We start from the raw sequence: 24,073 nt of genomic DNA, 5'->3' as shown, positions 1-24,073 counted from the left end.
TGTGTGTGAGAGAGAGAGAGAGAGAGAGAGAGAGAGAGAGAGAGAGAGACAATGCAAAATTTAGGCTGTTGTAAAAGAACTGTTTATAAAACACTGACCCCTTTGGATATTTGAAGTTTTGAATAATTTTGAGCCTCGAATTGCCCATTCACAAAATGAAGTTAATGATAACTATTTTGGGAGTTTATTCTGAGGACTAATGGCAATAATACATATAAAGTACTTTGCATAGTAACTGTTTTACGTAGAAGGCAAGCAACAGATGCTCTCTTTTATCAAACATGATATATTTAAAATTTAGTTGGTTAAGACCTTTTCAAATGTACACAGAACTGCATATGTTTTTTTTTTAATTTTTAATTTTTTACAGATTGCATTTTGATTCATTGTACACAAATGGGGTACATCATTTCATTTATATGGTTATACACACATTAAGATTTTAAATCCAAGAAAAATACTTTCTCATTTGTAAGAGAATGATTTCATAAGAGAATGATTTTTTAAAAGCATTGCTTAATTAATTCACAGTTTATTGATTTTTCTTTGAGGTTCTTTTCAATTCAATAAAAGTGTTTTTAATTTAATCATCTGTTCACTCAAGTAATATCTTTAGAAGTTGAAATAGAAGAACCAAGAGATTTTTGAATTGTCCTATGAGGAGTAGTTAAAGAATCTGGAGAAACATACAAAATATTATAGGTGAGATAACACTAATTTCATACATGAAAAAGGTTACATCATGCCAGGAAGATTGAATGTATTCTTGGCAGAAGGAAAAATGAAGATCAATTTATTTAAAGTTATGGGACAATAAAATTCAGCTCAAAACAGGACAGAATTAAACTTGACACTTGTCCTGAATCATTTTAACTCTCTCAGAGGGTGTTCCTCTGAGATGACAGCCAGCATGTGGTCAGATTGTATATCATGTAAACTGTCTTTTACCTTAAGGATTTTGTGACTATTAGACTAGCTTTCACAGTCCACACATCCTGATAGACCATATCCTAAGCTTTTATTTGATGTTGAGGAATTCCATATGACATGTGCAAATCAGGTATGTTTTGCACAAATGGGCCAAAAATTAGGTCCAGAAGAAAAGGCCAAAGATTTTGCATGTTTTCATCTGTAAAAGATATCCCTGAATTTTTCAGGTCAGCTTTTCATAAACTTATAACCACTTTGCTTACTCCTCACTTTCCTCTGAGCATCTTGCGTTTTTTAAATTGCATTTGTCTTGAGTGCTTAATTACCAACATTAATAGAAAAGAAGTCTGTCCATCTGGTCATTTTTAGCAGTTCTGCTGATATGAGTCTTGAAGCAAGTGTAGATAGGACTGAAGAATGTGTGCATGGGAACACCTCCAAGGAAGAAAGCAGGGGTCGGGGGAACCAGTGACTGCTAGAAAGTAAGCAGTAACTCTTGAAGGAAGGTGATAGTATCACCAAGAATTAAACAGAAAAAGGATATGGTGATTATAGAGGAGGATTTTTTTTTTTTTTCTGTGCCCATCAGGGATTGCTTCAAGTAGTTTTAGATCTTTTTTTGGGAATATGAAATAACTCAAAGAATATCCTAGATCATAATGCAATTTTAACACTTGAAAAGTATCTGCACCCTTTAAACAATTTATAGTTGAGGAATTGAGTTGTTAAGTAGGTGATATGCGTAAGTAATAAAGAGCTGGGATTAGAACATAAGCTTTTGACTATTAATCTGTTTTTCTAATCTATTGATAAATTATTGTCCTGAAATATTTTCCCCTGCATCTGATGGCCTCAGGCAACTGAACCTTTCCTCCAGGTGTTTTAGCCAAAGACCATAACTTAGTCTATAATATTATATTTTCCAGTAGCAATAGTATCAATAGATAGTAGGTTTCTTAGAGTAGATCAGAGAACTGAATGAGGCCTTAGAGATCTTCTTACTCAGAAGTCTTCAAAATGTTATTTGAACACTAAAACCCTTTGTATGAACCAGATTTTTAAACTAGATGATCTAGTTGAAATATTGAAATAGGATTAGGACCCTAGACCATTCCTGACCCCACCTCTCATTCCAACCACTATGCATCCACTAAGCTACCAAGACATACCATAATTTAAAAAAAAAATAATAATTCATTACAACTCCATTTTCTCTGAGTGCAGGAAAAAGAAAATTATTTTAGAATATCAGAAAACTCCACTCTTAAGTGAGTCAAAACAGCCTTTAGGGGTGGGTTGTAGTAAGTACGACTCCAGGGGAATCCAGAAGAAGGGAAGATGTAAAATGTGAGGCAATTGGCCTTTGTGCTGCCCAAAACAGACAGTTATCAAGCAACCCAAAAGTATAATTTCTACCATTTCTCTTACCTTTCCCAAACAAGATCTGTGACAATAGACATATTTCCCTGAATATAAAATAATGTTTAGGGCTGTTATGTAATAGTTTTGTGTAGATTCTGAAGCAATGACTTTTTCTAGGGACTTCTGCAAAATAGCCGTTGGTTTGGACTAGCTACCCTGTATCTGACAGAAAAGGCTAGTTTTCATTTTCATGGATTATCTGAAACCAACTGGAACCTCCAGAGCTTTCCCAGGATGAGATTCAATGATTCTGAGTAAGGGAAATGGAAGAGGGGGCAGGATCAAGCTATGGTTTGCATAGTTACTCATTTGAAAACTTAGTCTCAAGCCAGGTTTCGTTGTTACTGATGTTTTTAATGATTACATTGCCAGTGAGCTCATGTTTATAATCTCCCAGGACCTGAGGCTCCCTTAAGGTGGTAGCATATTTAAAACCTGCTTCAATGCTTTTTGCGTCCTGAATCCATGACTGAACGTTTCTTATTATCTGCTGCTTCTTTATTTGAAGATTCCTCTTGCCCAGTTCCACTTACCAGCTTAGCACAGGAGGGTAACTCTCCCTCAGGAAGGAAATGAGTCTGTGTGCCAGTAGTTCCAATCACCAGCACATTTTTCTTCAAATCAATGGAACACTGGTGTCTCCTAAGCATATCTAGTCCTAGAAGTATGTCCATGGGCTGCTCCTCGAGAATGGAAAAAGAGCATTGTAAGAAGTCACCTTCAATTTGAATCTGAGATAGATGAATGCGGCCAATAATCCTCTGTGTGCCCACTCCTTTAGCAACTCCAGCCCATCTTCGGTCCACCAGCCTAATTATGTTACATCTCTCGGCACAAGCTTGACTCATAATGGTCATTTGGGCACCTGAGTCAACAAAAGCCTTCAAAGGATATCCATTCACTTTGCAGTTGACATAGAGCATCGCTACTTGTCCGAAACTCTCAGGGGCCTCTTCCATTGCTATATTCATGTTTTCTTCAATGTTCTGCTGCCTAATTTCTTCTTCTATTCTGGCTTGAGCATCCCGATCAAAGGGATCAGAAGAATAGAGGCGAAGCCTCTCTTGCTCTCTCAAGGACCTTTCCCTTTGCTGCTCCATCAAGACCTGAGAAAATGTCTCAAGGTTTCCGCTGAGCAGAGCTTCTGCCAAGGTGGGATTGCGCTCCTTCAGCAGGGACAGATCATGGGGACTGGAAAGCAGCATGCTTCGAATCAAAGTGGGGCTGTTCAGACCTTGAGTAGAAGTCATCTTCTCTCCGGAGGCCAAGCCATGGGACGTCTGTACTGATGATGCACGTTTCTGATGCTGGTGTTGGTGCTGCTGGTGTTGGTGCTGCACGTGTTGGTGCTGCTGGTGTTGGTGCTGCAGGTGTTGGTGATGCTGGTGTTGGTGCTGCTGGTGCTGGTGCTGTAGGTGCTGATGCTGTTGCCTGGAGCTTGAAGTCCCAGGTACTGCAGTCCCACAGAAATCTACTCGAGGCTGGTTTGAGGTCCGCCCAACAGGCCGAGATCCCACATTATCCTTTTGAAGTAAAACAACAACATCACCGTCTTTGAGGCCGTAGGAGCCCAGGGAATAGTGGTCTTCTGCCAAGAGTCGCTCCATGTGGAAAATCTGGATCTCTTCGACGGGGACTCCAGACTCGAGCTCACAAAGGACCCGAAAGTTGCAAAGCTCAAAGTCAGGGCTGACTTGGAGGGAGAAGGTTGCCTCGGAGAGGTCCCTTCGCACACAGTACACAGTGATCAGCATGGCATGGGCCCAGGGAGGCCAGATGGGCAGAGAGCATCAGATGGTTGACTGGCTGACTGGAGCTGGTTTCTGTTGATGACAAGGCTGCTCCTCACGACGTGGTGTGTCGCTCAGGCTCATTCAGCTCTCAAAGAGGTACAGCAACTCACCAGTCTGGGGCTGCCTCCCAGCCTCAGTGCCAGCCACTGGGCCCCATGGAGCCTTGAGGCAACAAGTTCACTTTTATATGTGCCACTTGGAACTTAGAATGCCTATTTCCATAGAAACAAAGAAGCCCAAGGACATTAAATTCCAAGGCCAAGCCCTTCAAAACGTACTTAATGCATGATATAATAAGATCACTTCAAGTCTTCCTGAACAGCATATTTTTAAAAATTTTGTATTTTTTAAATTAGTTTTACATGACAGTCGAATGCATTTATGCACTTTGATATATCATACATAAGTGGGGTATAATTTCTCATTTTTCTGACTGTATATATTGTAGGATCACACTGATCATACTGTCATATATGTACATAAGGTAATGATGTCTGTTTCACTCTACTACCCTTCCTGTCCTCATCTTCCCTCCCCTCCCTTCACTGCCCTCTACCTAATCTAAAGTAACTCTATTCTTCCCTAACGCTCCCCCATTGTGAATTAGCATCCACATATCAGAGAAAACATTCGACCTTTGGTTCTTTGGGATTGGCTTATTTTGCTTAGCATGATATTCTCCAACTCCATCCATTTACCAGCAAATGCCATAATTTCATTCTCCTGAACAGCATATTAAAGTTGAGTCTATTCATTTTAGAGTTGTATTCTATGTACTTTTATTTATTCCCCAAACAGTGAGGACTTGTTTCCTACATGGCAAGACCTATGCTATGTGCTTAGTAGAATAGGTCAGGTGTGGTGCCTACCTTTGAAAATTTTACATTCTGGAAAGGGGTGGATAGGTGGATGGGCAAATCACAATACTGGAGGTAAGTACTTTTAGTCAGACTTGTTCAGTACCTACCTTTAGTACACCCAGTAGAACAGAGCATGTTCCTCCAAGGAGGAGACACTGCATGTTGAAGGATGAGCATTTTCCTGGTGAAAAGTAATGAGTCACTCCATACAAAAGAAGCTGCACATACAACACCAAGGTGCCATGACAAGACCTGTTATTTATAAAGAAAGGTAGGATGCTTAGTATAATAGAAGAAATTCATGTATGAATTAGAGTGGTAGCACATGAAGCTGAAGACCATTGGAGCCAATTTATAAAATCATATATTGAATCCAAGGAATTTAAATATTATCCATTAATAAGAATCACCCCCAGAAGAAGGAGAAGGAAGAGGAGAGATGGAAGTAAGGAAGGGAGAAAGAAAAAGTGTTGAAAAACTTTGATACTGGCATTTGTAATTGTTTTCACTTAATTGACTTAATAAAGAGGCTTCTTGCAACATCTAAAGGACACAGCATGGCAGGAGAGCCTATTAGGAGGCTTTTTCAGTCATTCAAGGAGAGAACTGTTGAAAGAATCAGAAGACCTGAGGAAACTAAAGTTCAAGCAGTAGAGAAGAAATGGGCTTCTTGAGTAGAGTGGACAAGGATGTGTTTACCCTTTGGATGTGAAAACTGTCAAACAGAGAATGTTGATAACAGAGTCTCTAAAATGGTATACTGGGTACAAATAAGGACGGTGAGAGGAACTTTTGAGATGACTACTTTCATGTTGATTCTGTAGTAAAATGCATATCTCATTCAAGGTCAGATATGCCTCTCTCAACCCTAGGGCACAGCTACCACCACTCTCCCACACATAGCATAAGCACACACACAACCAGAGTGAAGGCTCTCAGGGTGAGGGTATGATATTCCTTCTCGGTAGATGGTACAGTATTTTCTCTATATTTTGTGGAGTGTTTTACACTATAAAGAGCTCGTACATCCCAGGTTTGTTCTTCCCAGGTGTGCCTACTTATGAACCAAAAGATGGTGTACATCCTTTGCCTGACTACTTCATTTTATGTTTTGTCAGAAGGTCTGCACCATTACCTAGGGAAGGGTAGGGCACCATCCTAAAGAATTATTAATATTTTTGGCTTCTCTTTCTCTGGTGTTCATTTGAGATGAAAGATTATGCTCATCTATTTCTCTAATTATCATAATGTCACCATACATTTGTTTTCATTAGAAATATTAACTGAATGCCAGTATATATGCAGCATGTGCTGGGTCCCAGGAAGACAGACCTGAATGTTAAATGCAGGCTGGTTCCAAAAAGAAGCTTGTTGTTGAGAAGAGAGCATGCACACATTGGGGTGGTAAAAAGATACCATCATAGAAGCCGGCACAGTGTGGGAGAAATCTGTGTCTGGAAGCTGTGAAGGGCTGTCAGGAAGGCTTCCTGGGAGAACAGGGCTTAGCAAGATGACCAGGAGTTAGTCATGCATGGGTAGGATGGGGTGGAGAAACCAAGGCTCAGGAAGAGGCTGGCCTGGTTTACAGGCTTTACTAGAAAGGCAGTGCCTTGTAACGTGCATATTTTATAAAAAACTTGGTGTAAGAAGTATAGCATTATAATTGTGCTGTAGAATATTGAGTTATTTGGAGACACTTTTCACTGGTTTTAGAGATAAATAGAACTTTGACCCAGTAACATCAAGCTTTTCAGTTTCTTTTCTACTTCTTAGCATCCTGGTGAGGTCATCAGAGACCGGTGTGATTTCCTCTGAGTGTGGGAGCAGATATGATCAATCAGACACACATACAAACTATTCAAGAACAGGCCAAGAAGCTAGCAAGACTTAGTTTCAGTTTTCTTCTTTTTAATTCCCCAGGCAACTTTGTCTTCAGTTAGGGAGATACTACTAGGGCTTTTGTTTTTTTTTAAATGGTGAAATTTATTTTTGTAGGATAAATTTTTGAATTTTTTTGTAAAGCAAAAATGAGGGTCCATAAAATAAACAAAAAATCCCTTTTTTCTTCCATATTAACATTGCCAGAATAACAAACATAATTAAACTTAGTGTGTATATTATCTTGCTGTAACTCTTTACTTTTGGTGACCTTTTCCTGTTATGTTATTTTTACTAATTTACCTTTTATTGAGAACACACACTGAAAAGTAAAAAGCTTCAAGGTCTGGCCAATTAACATTGATATTTCATAAATCACAGAATGTCAGGATTAGCAGGAATCCTTTGGGTCCTCTGGTCCAGCCACCCAGTCAGGCTTTAAACCTCTGTTGCAAAACAGCTGGATTCTGAGAAGATAAGCAGTCTCCTGGGACGTTTCATATTTCAAATTTATGCTGTGCTTGATTCTTTCATTTTACTCAGCACTATTTGTGATACCACATGTGTAATTCTCCTAACTCACATTTTAATTAAAAACCTCATCTGATTATGTAATACTTTTGGAGATCGTTGGGAGTGTATGTAAATACTCCTAAACATGAAATGCTGTGTAACGTGGTAAAACCATAAATCCCTATTGCACACACTCCTCAGGAGTGGCTGCTCTGAATTATCCAGGCTTATTAATCTTGGTAACTGAAGGCTATTACAACTTTTCTCAAGGAGTTCTTTAAGTATTTTCACTGGCTTTTCTTCCTTGGTAAGTGCAGTATAAGAACATAATTGAATCTTTCTTTGATAAGTGAGACTCCTGCAAGGTCTCAGGGCTATCACTCAGAAAATCAATTCTCATTGTATGGCCTAAATGCGCGGAAAATAGAAGAGATGGCACTGATTTTATACTAGCTCAGTAAATAACCCTAAAGTTATTTTTTGGAGTAAACCCACAGTAATACATTTTATAATTTGCCTCTTTCTAAAAACTTAATGCAGCAAAAAGATCAGATAATTGATGGTCCCATTTAGTGCAAGCAGTCGATGTTTAAAGTACTGCCTGTTGCTTTACAAAACAAAATATATGTGGGTCTTTTTATGAAAAAATGAGTATTTGAATAAATGTCATTTTGAAATATATACAATAAAAACTATATATGTAAATACATATATATATAGAGAGAGACACTTTTTCTGTTGGGATTCTTTCCTTTAAATATGTACCTGGTATTATTTTAAAAATGTAACCAAGACTTATTAAGTCATGAAAATTATCACTTGAGATTTTCAATGCAACTTAGGAAGGATACAGAATTTTCAAAGTGGTAAACTTAGGTAAAACAACTAATTTTTCCACTGTTCTTTCATTTGCTTTACAATAATACAATAAGTTGTGCCAAAACAGTCATGAATGAATAACATGTATTGCAACAGTTGATTATTTAATAGATATATTAAAACATGAAAAGACTTATTCTTGCCTGTCTCTGAAGCTTAAACCTCATAATAAGACCTATAAAATAAACATATAAACATATGTAATCAAAGGAACTCGTGAGACCTGTGAATTTAGTTTTATAAATCTCTTGGGAGCTCAGCTAATGGTTTCTCTTTACTGTAACATAAAACTTGAACAGAGGATACATACATATATACTCACACATGTACACAGAAACAGAGAGACAGAGACATAGAGGACACCAGTTGCAGAACATAGTTTTGAATACAAAAAAGTACAATTAAAAGGTTATATCATTTTCCTGAAAGAAATATTTTCATAGTTCACTTTATCTATGCATTTTATAAATTATTAATTTTAACATTATGAAAAGAGATTCATATTATGTTACATACTGCATGTGGAAAATAAGACATAATAATTTAATCTCTTGATAACTTTTGGCATTTTCAAAATATGTACCTAAGTCTGTGTGTATGTGTGAGTGTGTGTGTGTGTTTGGGTGAGTGTGTGCAAGAAAGTTTGGTGCTGTGATTTTGTCCTCATGGTTCCTTCTAATGTCCTTATTGTAGAATAAAAATCAGTCTAATCTGTAGGGTACATGCCTTGTTATTGAAGACTTGAAGACTATAATTTGTGAGATAAGCATTTGTAGATTAAATTTAATGAAACAAATAAAAACAGGATAATAAGGATTTATGACTTAGTAGATGGATATGTTCTTGACTTTCAATGTACCTTAGAAAAAGAATGTTTACATATTCCTATGATGACTATATAAAAAATAACCATGTAATAAAAAAATAATATTACTGATAATAGAGCCTGAAATTTTGAATTTAGCTATGCTTGAGAAAAATCATTAAAACCATTGTTTTGTTTACACTTTTGTAATGACGTGTAATCATCTCATTTAAAAATCAGTCACTGTAGTTTAGGGATAACAACATGGCCTATATTTGTAAATTTGAATATACTATAATAACTTCATTATAGATATTGTTTATCAGAATATTAATGCTAGCATCTATATGAATTCACCTTTGCATTTAGGTTATTATATATAATCCTAAAGATGAGAAAATGAGCTACTTCCCTATTATGTGGTATTAATATTCAATGAACAAAATATTACCTTTTGAGAACCTTCTAGGTACCTGTACCTTCTAAGATAGTTGATAGGGAATATATATATTTGAGTATACTCTTTAATCTTCAAGAAGTCATATACATAAGACTAAGACATCAGTAAGAGGATAATGTCAAGAGGTTTGCAAGTCAGCACCTTTATTAAATCTTTATTATGCTTTTATTGTAGGAATTTTTATCTTTATCTTTCACTAAAACTATTTCATGAAATATTTCCTCCTGTAGTTTTCTTTCTTTTTTTTAAATGCTGTGTATCTTGTCCTATTCAATCTTGAAACCTTCACAGTTCCTAACATGGCTCTTGATAATAATGTATGCTCACGTTGGAATGAATATAAAAATAACCACAGAGCTATACACTGGACCAGAGTCCATCCAAAACAGTGACACTAGAATTATTCCTCTACCTACATGAATCCTTTCTCACTGCTGCAAGAAGAAGCTGCTAAGTTGAAACTAGCATTTACATTTGTTTTCTATTTCTATTTTTTTTTAATTTTTAGAATTTTGTGTTCATTGTTTTTCCCCAAATAGTCTGTCCTAGTAGAAAATAAGTAGAAGACAGCATCATTATTTGGAAGCATCTTGGCTTGGTCCCATTAATTTCCCAAGAACTACATGTAATGGGTAAATTACAGATGTGCTTAGCATGTATAAAATTGGTTGTTTTCCACCATTTGGAGATGAGTTCAGAAACATGTTAATAATTTCTCAAGGTAAATATTCAAATACCACTTACCCATGAGCAAGGCAGTGAGCTGGGGTTTTGACAGAAGAATGAATAGGAGTGAGTTTCCTCATTCAAAGAAGTAACAGAAATTAACAAGTCTCGATAGATGTGTAAATGAAATATTGTAATTACTTTCAGGAATTAAAAAAATCACTTGGGTGGGACAGAGGGGACTATCTGGAATCCTCCCCAAAGGAAGTGTCACTGAAGTGGGTCCAGAAGAGTGATTTAGTCATAGCCATGGTTAAGTTGTGCCTCCCCGGGTTCCCAGAAATAACATTCTCCTTGATACTGTACTGTACCACGTCCTTGGACTTTTCCTCCTCAGATGAGTGTGCACTACCCTGCTCATGTTTTTCCTGGTAGATGCTATACCCACCTGAATGCATTCAGATGGCAGGATTGGTGTATAGGAGGAATGATTTGCCAGACTTCTCAAAAACCAGACCCTTCCATGCCAACATTCACCCACACAGACAAAGTAGAAAAAAAGCCTGTGTTTCTTTATGATGGTTGGGCTAAAATGTAGTCTTTATTTTATGAGGAAAAGCCTGTGCAACACCCTGAACCAAAATCTGAAAAGGTCTTGTCCTTAGTTCACAACTTCACCTCTTTTAGAATTAGTGAAGATCCCTCCCAGACTTCAACCTATATTTCCCATCAGTATTAGCCTTAGGTATCTCATAGCCTGTGGAAATAATTTTATTGGAAAATATGTAGAGGCTTCATCAGGAATTCACAAAGTCTCTGTGGGTGCTTTTAATGTGAATGTAATGATGACTGGAAGCCTTACGTTTAATTTTAAAAGTGTTAATGGTACTACACACTTATCAATGATATAATACAAAACTGACTCAAAGTAACCAGTGTTCATATAATCCATACACTTTCACCTCTGAGACATGAGAGTCTATCCTTAGGGGATACAGTAATAGCATGAAGTCTGCCCTAACAGGAAGGGTCTGATGCTTCCAGCCACCAGCCAGAGATACTTCAAAATGTAGTTATATGGCAAATCACTTCATGTATGGTGACCTGTTGGGTCTGTCTTTGTAAAATAGCTATGTATTAGTTTTATGGCAGGATATTCAAAAGCCTTAAATAAGTAAAAGTCCTATTATATCTCTACATGTTGGTCACTTGGATTTTTTATAAATTGTATGTATGGTAAGTGCTGTGTCTACAACTGTCTTATAAAAGATAAAACTTCCAGGTTTTCATTTATAAGGCTTTCTCTATTCCAAACAGCATCCACGTTAATTGCTTGTTGTGGTAATTAGCATGGGCTAAACCCCATCTGTCTATAGAATTTAATTGCATTACAACCATGAAAGTGAAAAACAAAGTCTGATAAACAAAAGCTTCATTTTGTAAGATAACAAATAAGTGATAAATCAATTCACTTTCAATTTTTCTCAGAAAAATTAAATTTAGCAGCCTGAATACAAGAATTTTCAGACCATCTAAATGACGACGGGTCTGTAGCATTTTCCTTTTTGTTATTAGAATGGTTTAGGAGCTTGCACTTTTCTGTGGGCCTCTGTTCTGAGATGTGGAACCCTCATACCCATTCTTTGTTCCATTATCATTTTCATTTTACTTACAAATATTCTGTTACATCTAGCTCGGTTCTTGAAGTGTGCTTAACCGCTAATGTGCCTTTATTCACTTTATATTGGTAAAATATTTCAGTGCTGCTTCTTCACTGAAATCTCTCTTTGGAGGCCTGCTAAGTGAGAGAACTAATCAGAGAAAACATGTACCATGGCTTTCAAAATCAAGGACCCAATTTATGATACTGAGAAGAAGAAATATAACATCATTGATTTTTTTTTCTTTACAAACTATAAATGAAATGGAACAAAATATCTCAGGCAACCCTAACAAAACTCTTTGTGAGACCTTTTTATTTTTCTGCATTTTTTAAACTTCAAAACAACTTATAACACTATTAAGTTTAAACAAAGACGGTTTTATTTCATGCACTTACTGCAGTGTTTTCAACTAGAATGTAGAGTTGTGGTGGACCCTGCATGCCTGTGGCTAAGAGACACTGGACCCAATGTTCTCAGGATAATTGTAAATTACTGTTTATACTACATGAGATAGAGTGAAATAGATTGACATCAAAAAGTGAAGTTCTACTAAAGTCAAGAGATCTGAGGTTAAAATTGGGCTCTGAGACCATTTCTTAATATGAAATTTAAATAAATCAGAATCATTAGCTACTAAACTTGCAATAAGCCTATAATGATAAAATCAAGTATGAGGTGGAATTTGAGTTTGTGGAGATAGATATGTAACAAACTGTTTTAGCATTCAATCTCAGGTCTCTCCCCTCCTCATTAAAAGTCTTAGGTTAATTATTAATTTATGGTATTAAAATTTTATCTAGAATAGGGAACTAACTATAAGATATTTCAATTAGAAAAAGAAGGATTTCTTTCTGTACTTTTAATGTAATAGATTCTAAGCTAATCACTGTATCCAGAGTACTGTGCAATTCATTCTTTGAAAATACACACTCAAAAAATAAAAAAGAAGAAGAAACTGTCTCAGTCTGCTATTGTGACCAAAAATTGTCAACAAAATATGGGTATCTTTCAAAACTAGTGAAAATAATTAATTACAATATGTTAACCTATCTTTGTATAAAATGATAGTTTTCTGTATCTGCAGGTCTGAAAAGACAGTCCTTACATCACCCCCAGGTACTTACAGGAGAATTGGATGAAATGTATAGGTCTGTGGTATAAAGAGCTATTGAGTTTTGAAGTCAAAAGAGTGGAGTTTTAGTTCCCTAGAATTGTCACTAGTTACTTGAATGTTCGTGGACAAAGCATCAGTTTCTGTGAGCCTCATTATGTTTTTCTATAAAATGGTGATGATTACAATAATCTCTTTCATGGGATTTGGATGTGGGCTCAATGCATAATTAGGATTTGTCTTATAAATAGAAAAGCCCTCTACCAAAGTTATTTTTTTTCTCTCATATGAGTAAAAATAATTAATATCCTGGAAAAGTAAGAGAGGGTGGCATTTGTAAATCCTAAAGGAGGCATGTAGATTACTATTTACCTACTTGCTGACTTGGACTAGATGTTGTTGGTTTTTGAGAGCCATCTCTGCTCCCTTCAACCTTGCCCTCCTAGATGCCCTGGATACTTAGTAGAAAGACTTGGTCATCAAACCTGTTTTAAAACCAGGAAGTATCCTTCAAGAATTGAATTAGTGCATTATTTCAACAAGTTATGGAAGGTCATATTTAACCATGGCAGTCTATAAGGTATTCTTGGAGGTTAAAGAAAAAGTAGACAACAAATTCTCTATTAATAGGGTGCTTATAGAATTATTGAGGAGAGAGAACACAATGAAAAGATAATCCATTCACCACAATTTAGAATGAAAAAGTTGTATATTAAGTCAGGTTAATATTGCTGATATTGTGTGTCACCAAACTCTTGAGAATGATGTTGGGAATATCATAGATCAGGGCTGCATGCCTGTAATTCCAGCAACTCAGGAGGCTGAAACAAAAGAATTGCAAGTTCAAGGTCAGCCTTAGCAACTTAGCTAGACCCTGGTTCAAAATTTTAAAAAGCTTTGAAAAAGAGCTAGGAATGTATCTCTCTGGTAAAGTGCCTTTGGATTCAATCCCTAGTATCCCCCAAAAAGAATATCATAAATCATAATAATAAATTATGATATGGTATCATTATTGTAGATGATTGTTAGATGGATCACAGAGAGATCCTCATTCCCTAGGGCACTTTCCTCAAAGGTTTTTCATTTGCTAGTTTTTCCAGACAAACCCACAGAGCAAATTACAGAGCTGAGCAGATCCAGGACTCAAAGTGGATGTCCAGAGTCCTTTGGGGACTATACAGTGTAACCATGAGGCCATGAGGCTTGAAATCCTAGAGTATTCCTCTAGACAATTAATAGCAGATATCTAGAAGTTTCCTCAAAGACCTAGGATTCGGTCAGGGGTCTTCAATCCTTCAAACACAGCTTCCATCTTTTTTGGTGAGGAACCTTATTAGCTAAAAATATTTTTGATCACAATCAATGTATGTATTTTTATAAACTGCATGTAGTATTGAATAACAGGATATAAAATAATAGAAATTATAAATGGATCAATTAAAATAAATGCAAATAGACTTTCTAGTATTTTTCCCTGCCTTCACAAATGAGTTGTATGTAAGGTATGAGAGACTCATTTTTTAGACTACTAGAGGACAATTAGTGTCTGACACTTTGAAGTTATGGCCAAGAAGCAAACTTCCTTTCAAAAAAATGGTATGGGTTAGGAGTCATATCAGACTCTTCTAATAGACTATTCACTAGGAATAGGTCAGGAAAAGATAATGTGACAGCCAGAGCCACAGAGTTGGGAGCAAAAGCAACAATGACAGGAGCAGCAAGATCACAAACCTACCTTCTCCAGTTTTTCCCACCTACTGTCCTGGCACATGGGGAAAAAATGTACACAGTACCTGAGAGCCTCTGGAGAGAGTCCGTGCGGTACCCAGCAGCCAGAACACATGGGTTAGTCCAAGAGAAAAGGGGGAAATGTGAAAAGATTTACATAGACTTTACTGCTGCTCTTCAGTAGTAGGAAGTTGACCTGTTCTTTGGAAAGCCAGCACTAGCAAGCAAGCATAGAGCACTGTGACTTTGGAAGCAGATGCAGCTGCTGCCCTACCTCTTCTCCCTGAGCCCATATTTATGTTCCTATGCATGCTGCAGCTTCCTATTTCTGGGGCCATTGTGTCTTGGTTTCTGTGCCCTAGGAGCTTACATCAGATCTCAGCTCAGCTTGGAAAGCACTGGGACTTTCATGTTGATAGGGACAACTCTTTTTCTTATCTCAGTTTGTTCTCTTTCCCCCTTGTGCTTCATGATATGACCTCCTAAAGAAGACATCCACATATCCACATGCATCCATATCCTTGTCTCAGTTCATCTTTTGAAAAGAAATAAGCCATCATTGAATTTGGCAGTGTTACATATTTTATTCATTGTGTTGTGTGTGTGAGTGTGTGTGTGTGTGTGTGTGTGTGTGTGTTTCTTTTCATATCATTTTTTCTAGAGTTTCGGTTAATTCGTAGAGTTTTTACAGAAAGATAAACAATGGATTTGCAACTCACACCATCTGGTCAAAATCTGGGTGCCTAGATCAGGGTTCATGAGTATACATAACTTTTATCAATTCTATTTATTCCATATGGTGTCCTCAGCTGTTCTCTGAATTGGCTGATTCAGATTTAAAAGTGCCCTCTTAGTAGATGGCAGAGTTTTATATATTTATTTGATAATTACAACATATAACCAAACATATCAGGCAAAGAGTTTGGCATAAGTTTTAAGGTCAGAGATTTTAGATATATCAAGGATCAATTCCTGACACTGAAAATTTCAGTTCTCTGCATAAATTTCTTTCCATTTTAAAGAACAAGCTCAATGTTGATATCTTGTTGACACCTGGGAAATCCACCTGGCATTGATTTGAGGGCTTATTTTAAAGCATCAATCACTTATGATACAAAATTAAATTGAGCAGTATAACTTGGTAAGGACACGTTCCATATTCTGCCCACAACTTCTTGAGATCCATTCTGCAATACAGATTATACAGATTTGACACTTATGTGTGAAAATAGGTAATTCGTATGCACATTTTTGACAGAGGCCTAAGTTTCTATCTCAATGTTTTGACAATATTAGCAAACATTAGAGAGACACTGACTTAAGTATCAGTTTTTTTTGTATGCAATTCAGTCAACTTACTGAGGCTCTTTGAATAAAATTCACATTCTCTGACCATTTGCTTTACAGGTCCAATATGAATAGAAGCATGATAGCTAATGAACAATAGTGCTGTTTCAGTTTTCTTTGAACCATGTCATCACATTCCACTGTATTCTTGAAGCATATGCTTGGAAATATTCCTCTGACTTAACTATTTGATATTCCTCATTTATAGCCAAGGAGACAACTTCTTGACACTAAATACTCAAATGTGTATTTTATGGGACATTTTGCTCATTCTGGTTAAGAGGAAATTACCCCTTGAGTCATGTGACTTTTTCCTCTGAGGATTAATTAATGTTGTGTAGATGACACACAGGTTTAAGTTTGTAAGAGGTTGTCAAAAGCAGAGGTGTTGAAGAAATGTGTGGGATTAACACTAGTCACTGTGTCTGAAGTTTGTACACCGTTTTTTTCTTTAGTTTAGCAATATTTGTATATTAAAATGTAGCCAATGTAAGTGATAGAGGTGGTGGTAATTTCACTTTAACTTTAAGACAGGGAAATAGTTCAGCAGTGTATGCAAGATGTAACAGGTCTTTGCCAACCTGTAAAATTCCATTTGCAAGTTGGTTTAAGAGGAGTTTATTGTCATAGAAAAAATGCTAAGTATCTGTGTCTCCACAGATCTCGACACTATGTTTACTTAACTTTATGGTCATATAATGTGTCTCATGAAAAAGATCTTTCTTAATAATGGATTGTCTTTGCATGATCTTAAGACTGAACAGAGGGAGAAATTGTGCAATTTACTGAGAATGGATCAATAGCATGCTTTTATATACTAAAGTCAGAACTATTGATGTAAGAGTAGTCAATGCCATCTTTTCCCCCGTACTCAAAATCAACACTTCTTAAATGTTGCTCAGTAGGAGCATTTCTAGAATGATTATCTAAGTCTGTCTTTGGTAAATTGAGTGAGATGGAAGAAACTTCACCTTAATTGCAAAAAAGACCATTGATGCGTTAGAGATCAAGTACTCCCTAAAAAGATAGGATGGCCGACATTCTATTTGAAATACATTGGAGCAAAGTGGTTTGTACTCCAGAAAGATTTAAATAAAACACTGCTCAAAAGGCACTTTTGTTGCTTATCTTGCAACTGTTATTTACTAGAGATTTTGGTTATTTAATTGTGTCTTTTTCCAGAAGATACCCAAGGTCATAGTTGCAGCAGATTTTTAATTATATACAAAGCTATCGAAAATGGGACGTTTCACCCTGGGGAGCCCCCAAATGACTGTAACCATTTTATTAAGTGAGCCACTGCAGAGTTTGGCTATGGTTGCTAAATCAAAGGTTTGTGCCTTTGGGCAATAGTTGTTCCATAGTTTTCATTTTTGACTATCTCAAAGTAAAAACCAATAAACCTTCAAGGAAGAAAGTCCATAATTTTTACATTTTTATATAGTTGTTCCCCACATAGTATTCAGGAAACTTTAACAACAACAGAAACAGGCTATAAATTTAGCGTGTGTTTGCATATATACCTAAACTTAAGTCTTTGTTATGGTTCAGATATATACACCACATTTTGGCTTCACATAGCAGACATGGAAACTGAGATAAAATATTGCATTGCTTTTATTCTTGTAAGTTTTAAGGTCATAATTTTTCTTTCTCATATTGTAGTTAGGAACAAGTATCTCAGAAGTAGAGCTTAGGACATTGGAGTGGTAAACTTCACTACTTGTTAGTACTATAGAAGGTAGAGGTTATTGTAATATCACACTGCTAAACAGTAATTATGAAAACAGTTTTCTAGAAGTTCTGTTTGTCCAGTCTACTCACAGAGCCTGTACAAGTTAATGCTGTTGTCTTTTTTAAGGATGCTGAGTCCAGTCACTTTCATAAACAATATCCTGATGGGATCCATAAAGTTAGAACTTAAAAGGAAAAAACAAAAAATAGTAGGAGATCAATTGAGTCTGCACTATGGAATGCAAACACTACTTTTACTTTAGCAAAACTATGTTAACAAAGCAAAATGAATAGCATATTTTCATATATTTCAGTCTACATGCATCCTATTATTAGTAGTAAATAATTAAAGTCTTCTGTTATATTCCAGTTTGAAAACATTCTTCTTTCATTAACAAAGTGCTGGTCTTTGTGCACTGTGATCTGTTTTTGTTCTTTGCTACACTAACTGGGGTAGAAAATAAGGAAGGTTGGTTGTTTCTTTGTATCATAGCTCTGAAGAGGATTTTCAGAACTTGCAGAATTAGGAATTTTAACACTTGCCTGAATGCACTTTTCACAAACCTCACAGTCATCCACACTTCCACTATGCCTGTACCACATGTGCATGTGCCCCTACCAACACTGTGCATCTTGGCAGTCCTCTTGTTTTGGTCACTTTTTTCTAAAGGGCCCAACCAGCACAATTGTAAAGGAGGAAAAATTTGTTTGAGGGCTCACAATTTCAGAGGTCTTAGTCCATAGAAGGCCAGCTCCATTCCTTGGACCTCAAGGTGAGACTGAACATCATGGCAGAAGAGTGTGGCAAGGGGAAGCAGTTCACATGGTGATCACGAAGCAGAGAGAGTCTCTCCACACTCCAGATACAAAATATGTACTCCAAAGCCACACCCCAATTCCCACTTCCTCCAGCCACACCCTACCACTTCAGTTACCACTCAGTTAATCCCATCACGGAATTAATCGCTGATTGGGTTAAGACTCTTACAACCCAAACTCTGAACCTTCTTCCACCGTCTCACATGTGAGCTTTTGGGGGACACCTCACATCCAAACCATAACACCTCACCACCTTTCATTTTGGAAAGTATTGTTATGTGCCATAAAGCTGTGTAACAATCAGCCCTAAACTCAGTGGCTTAAAATAGACATAGTTTATTCTCTCTTTTGTGTCTGGAGCCAAGTGAAGTTTGACAGATGTAGTCTAGGCCTGGGTAATGCTATTTCTGAAATTTGGGTTGTGTCAGATCTGCTCCATGTGTCTCTCGTTCTTGGCCTCAGCAGCTACCCAGTCCATGTGCTTCTCCTGGCAGTAGCAGAAGCACAAGAGGGATAAGTAGAAACACTGGATGACTCCTAAGTTTTAGGCTCACAAGTAGCACACCAATACTTCTGCCTGCATTTTGTTATCTCAGTTAGATCACATTATGAACCTCAATATTAATGGGACAGAAAAATAAAATGGTTGACTTTAGAAAGAGTACTACAGAATCACTTAGCAAAGAAAATGAAAACCACAGCAAGATGAGGAATGAAAACAATAATGCAATCTACTATAGTACACTCTTAAGAGTTGGCCCAAGTCCCTTTTCTCTCTCAAAAGAATGCTGAGCAAGGCAGCTGAAGAATAATTTTCCAGCTAATAAAACTAGTGATTCAGTAGGTCAGACTGGAGAGAATCAACTCATGAGTAGTTTTCCTGAGACCATTTGCAGCTCAAATGTGATCCCTGGATCAGCTGCCATTGTATGAACCTTTTGCTTTTAGTCTAGAATGAGATAGGGAAGTTGCACCAAATGTAAATTAACTCTAACCCTAACTGCTTGTTTAGCTTGCTAAAATTGTCTTATCTAGCAAGAAGTTGTCCATGAGAGAGCAGTTTGGTTCCTTCCAGGCTCAGGGTCTTCAACACAGCAGACCAGCACTTCCAGGACTAGAAAATGATATGCCTTAACCCAGAATTTTTTTTTTTCATTAACTAGAGATCACACAATTGAACTTAAAACATAAAGAATTTGGTACCTTTGTATTGACATTTCTGTCTATTTGAAGCCATTTCATCAGTGATACTGAGTTATGCAAGGACTAGCACAATGTTAGCATATATGTGAAATTGGACAGTTACATAAATGCACAAGAAAGACAGAGTACAAAATATGACCTTTTCCTCAGTCCAGTATTTCTGTGACATTTTCCTTAAATAGAAAAAATATATTTTCCATCAAAATGAATCCAAGTAATATGTATGACTGTAATGTTTTAATAAAAAAGAAAAATACATTTTCATTGCCTTTTTCAAAACATTCTAGAAACACTTATTGTGTTCCTTGATGTCTATGAAGTACCTATTCAAAATACATCTGTGCTATAGTAAAATAATTATTGTACTATTAATAATGTTATGCTTTGTCATAGATATTACCTCATTCTTGTTAGATTAGAACTTTTAATTTTTTTATTTTGATTTAGAATCTATCAATAAATCATTTATAATATCTTTGGGAGAAATTAAATGGATAGAATCAAATCATACTTTGTGGAGTTTATATTTTCAGTATATTATGTTGACATACTCACAGTCATCTCAAACTTAGTAGAAAAAAATTAATGAAAGTTCCAGGGTCTAACATTTCTAGAAATAGAGTTAAAGAAAGACAGATTTAAAATATTAAGTATATGTCTCCATCTCTACATTTGATTATCTATTTTATTTTTATTCTCTGAAGGAATAGATAGTCCTAAGAAACTGTCACTCCATCCTCAGAACTCCTAAAAATGTTTACTGCCTAGCAGTTCATATGATGTTTATTCATTCCTATGTGCTATTTTTTCTATATATCTGTTTAGCTTAATAACATTTTTAAACTGATTTAGATTTGATAAAACATTTCTACATTGGGGGATCCTCATAGCACCCCCAGAGAGAAGTAAATGTTATCACTATTTTGGAAATGAAGAAACTAACACCAGATTAGATGACTTTTACCAAATCTACAAAGCTAGAGTAATAGAGAACACTCCAAATACATTTTCCTTTAAAGTTCTACATGTTAGTTCTACATTAGGGATGACAAATATAACATGTACTCAATATGTTATAGTTAATAGTTGCACATGACCCTCTTCCAACTCACTACTTCAGGAAGACTATTGTAATTTTTTTGGCATTGGCATTCAGGACTAAATGTATTTGATTTTCCAGATCTATATTTTGCTAGGATTTATGACTTTCATATCTCTGCTCCTGCAATAGATATCATTGTGCTTTTCACACACACAAAAAAATTGCTAAACAAATCTTAATAACTATGGTTAACTGTGTAGAAGTCATGATGTGGTAGAATTTGGTTGACTATAAAGAAGTTTTTTTTTAATCATTATTGTATAATTTCTTTGTCTGATATTATTTGATTCATCTGTGCCAGGCACTGTTTTATACATTCAAAACTCAAGGATGAATTTTTTAATGAATATTTAATTGAGCATTTGTTCAACACCAACCCTGTGCTAGGTACTGTATATATAATATTGAATAAAACAAGCATAATTCTTCACCTTGCTGAGCTTTGGGACTGTTGGAAGAACCAGCTATGAAACAGTGAAATCCACCTATCTAATACAAAATATAATGTGTGTTTTGGGAAAAGAGAGGGTTACAATAAAAGCAAAAAATGATGCACACAAAAGCCAAAGTAGGCATTTGCCTTGTGGTGAGGAGTTAAAAGGTGGGAACTCTTCACAGAGGACACATGAAGATATCCTCAGACAGGAGAGTTTAGAACAGTGAAGGATATGGAAGGCCATTGTGACTGGAGGGCAGGAAACAAGGGGGAGAGCCACACCCCTTATTCTCAAAGAACTAACAATGTCCAGTAGGGGAAAGAGATGCTAATCAGCAAAAGCAATAATACTATACAATATATTGAATGACAAAAATATTAAAACAATCTGAGAATGAGAGTCACAGTTGGATATGCTTAAGAGATAAAGAAGAGTTATTAAGAGGACCACACATGGGGCCTGAAAGGAGGTAGAAAAGGACAGAGGATAGCAAACAGAACGAAAGGTGGCCAGGGGCACAAAGATGTGCAAACATTGTTTGCTGGAGCTCACCCTGAGGAATAGAGGCTGCTGAAGCACTCTTGGATTTCTGTTCAGAAAAAGGAAGTCACATGACTTGGGCAACTCTCTCAGGAGACATCTTAGTTTATAAAAGCAGTCCAGCAGGATCACATGCCATGGCTTTGGCTGCAGGATTTGTGAATCCTGGTTTCCAAACTGCAAATGACCCTACAGAGCTAACAAATGTATTGATTGCTTATCTTCTCCAGGACTATTTCCTCATTGTACATGCACAGAAATATCTTGCCTCAAGAATATTCTGGATTTCATGCATTTGTCTACTAGATTCTTATCAAAAGTTCCTTTTACCTCCCAGTAGCTCCTGACCTGACAGTGAAGGAGAACCTGTGAAGATTTGATTTTCCAGAAGCTTTCAGTCTGGGAAATACAGACATGGCCTAAGCAAAGGATGACTGTTTCAGAAAGTATCAATAAAAGACCATATCAATTTTCTATCATAATACATAAGAAATTATTTTTCCCTTCCTTCTTCCTCACTTACTATATCATGATACTCTTATGCTTCTATCTAAAAATTCCCATCTCATGATTGCTTACCAGTGAGACCAGCAAGTCACTGTACTAGATTTTCATCTCTCTGGAGAAAGAAATAGCAGTCATGTGCCTTTACCAGACATCATCTTAAGCGATGTCAAGGTTCTTATCTATAACATAACATACATTGTACAGTGACTTTCTGTAAGTCTCTAAGGCACATACAGATCCAAGATGTCCATGCACCCCCCCACCCAAAGTTAGCATCCCAGCATATAAGATTAAGATCCAGGCCATATCCCCAGGGTAAGCCTTTGGAAGGAATAAGTCAGGCATCTACAGAGAATCTTACAGATGGATGAAAAGATCTAGACTTCCACAATTCAATTTATTGTTTATTGAACAGTTTCATGTATAAGTATTTGGAGTTTATGAAAATCGCTACTTGGAGTATTTTTTTTTGTAATGGATATGAGTATAGGATTGGACAGAACAGTGATGAAGAATATGTTTACTGCTATACAGGAAATTTGAACTGAAGAAAGTAGGAGTGAAGACTAAAGTTTTACTTGAGAGGATTGGGACTCAGTCTAAGATAGAGTTTTAATGTTCACATCTGCTGCCTTGGTATTTATTTATATACACTGGCTAACCACACACCCAAGGACTGTAACAGATCTAAGTAGAGAGTGTGCCTTAGTCCACTTGGCCTGCTGTAACAAAATACCATACTGGGTTGCTTATAAACAAGTTTATTTCTCACAGTTCTGTAGGCTGGGACATGAATCTACCGGTCTCCCTTTCTAGTTCAGAGATTGCACCTTCTCACTGTATTCTCACTTGGCAGAAGGGCTGAAAACATCTTTGGGGCCTCTTTACAAAGGGGACTAATCCTATTCATGAGGGCTGATCCCTTATGATCTAAGTATATCCCCAAAGGCCTTACCTCCTAATAGGACCACCTTGAGAGTTATGATTTCAACATATAAATTTGGAGGGGACACATATATTCAACTACAGCAAAGAGATGTCTGAGGGACAAAAAAGCAGGGAAGATTTCTTAACTCATCTTAATAGGACTAACATTTCTTTAATGGCATTTAGTGGCAAACTTAAAGGAAAGTCTTTTCTGTTAAACCCTGTTTGTACTCAGCAGATTATAAACACCCTTTTCAGAGGAAGAGCTATGTAACATTACTTTGCTTTATTCCAACAGTGATCCTGGTGCCCTGTCCATGTTGAAGTAGCATGCACTTCCAAGTGGCCTTTTTAACTTTGATAAAAATACAAACTTACCCGACAGTCGTTAAATGACTATCCTTGGTCACCATTCCAAATGCCCCTCTTGCCCTTTGTTTCTTACTAACAGAATCCTGATGGATGGACTGGGCTTTCAAGGAGATGCCACTACCCACAGCCCAGGTTGTCCATTGTGTAAGGCTGAGACAGTCTTGGTGATTCCATTCCTCTTGGCAGGACTAACACAAGCACAGGAATATGCCCAATGAGGCAGAGGGAAAGCTGACTCAGAAGTGACTGTGGAGGTTATAGAAAGGTTCTACTTTCCTGAGATTCAAATGGAAAAAAAAAAAAAAAAAGCCTTTTCTTTAACCTCTGAGTTCAACCCTGTGAAGAGGAAAACACTGGAACCAGTCTCAGGTTTTGA

The 24,073-nt window shown here is 36.6% G+C and overlaps 2 protein-coding genes across 3 annotated transcripts in view; one reads left to right on the top strand and one right to left on the bottom strand.

Moving 5' to 3' along the window:
- Pdgfd (platelet derived growth factor D) overlaps window positions 1–24,073 on the top strand; it is a 233,541-nt gene that overhangs the window by 113,590 nt on the left and 95,878 nt on the right. The gene's annotated exons all lie outside the window — the stretch shown is intronic.
- On the bottom strand, window positions 2,793–4,106 carry Ddi1 (DNA damage inducible 1 homolog 1). Its single transcript, XM_047519593.1, has 2 exons — window positions 3,783–4,106; window positions 2,793–3,677 (listed from the first exon to the last, which is right to left on the bottom strand). The coding sequence occupies exons 1-2, from the start codon at window positions 4,104–4,106 to the stop codon at window positions 2,793–2,795; spliced, it is 1,209 nt and encodes a 402-aa protein (XP_047375549.1).

This window comes from Sciurus carolinensis, chromosome 11 (genome assembly GCF_902686445.1).
Source record: "Sciurus carolinensis chromosome 11, mSciCar1.2, whole genome shotgun sequence".
Lineage (NCBI taxonomy): Eukaryota > Metazoa > Chordata > Mammalia > Rodentia > Sciuridae > Sciurus > Sciurus carolinensis.
The sequence above is the reverse complement of the archived record's forward strand: the minus strand, read 5'-3'. Positions and strand labels throughout refer to the sequence as shown.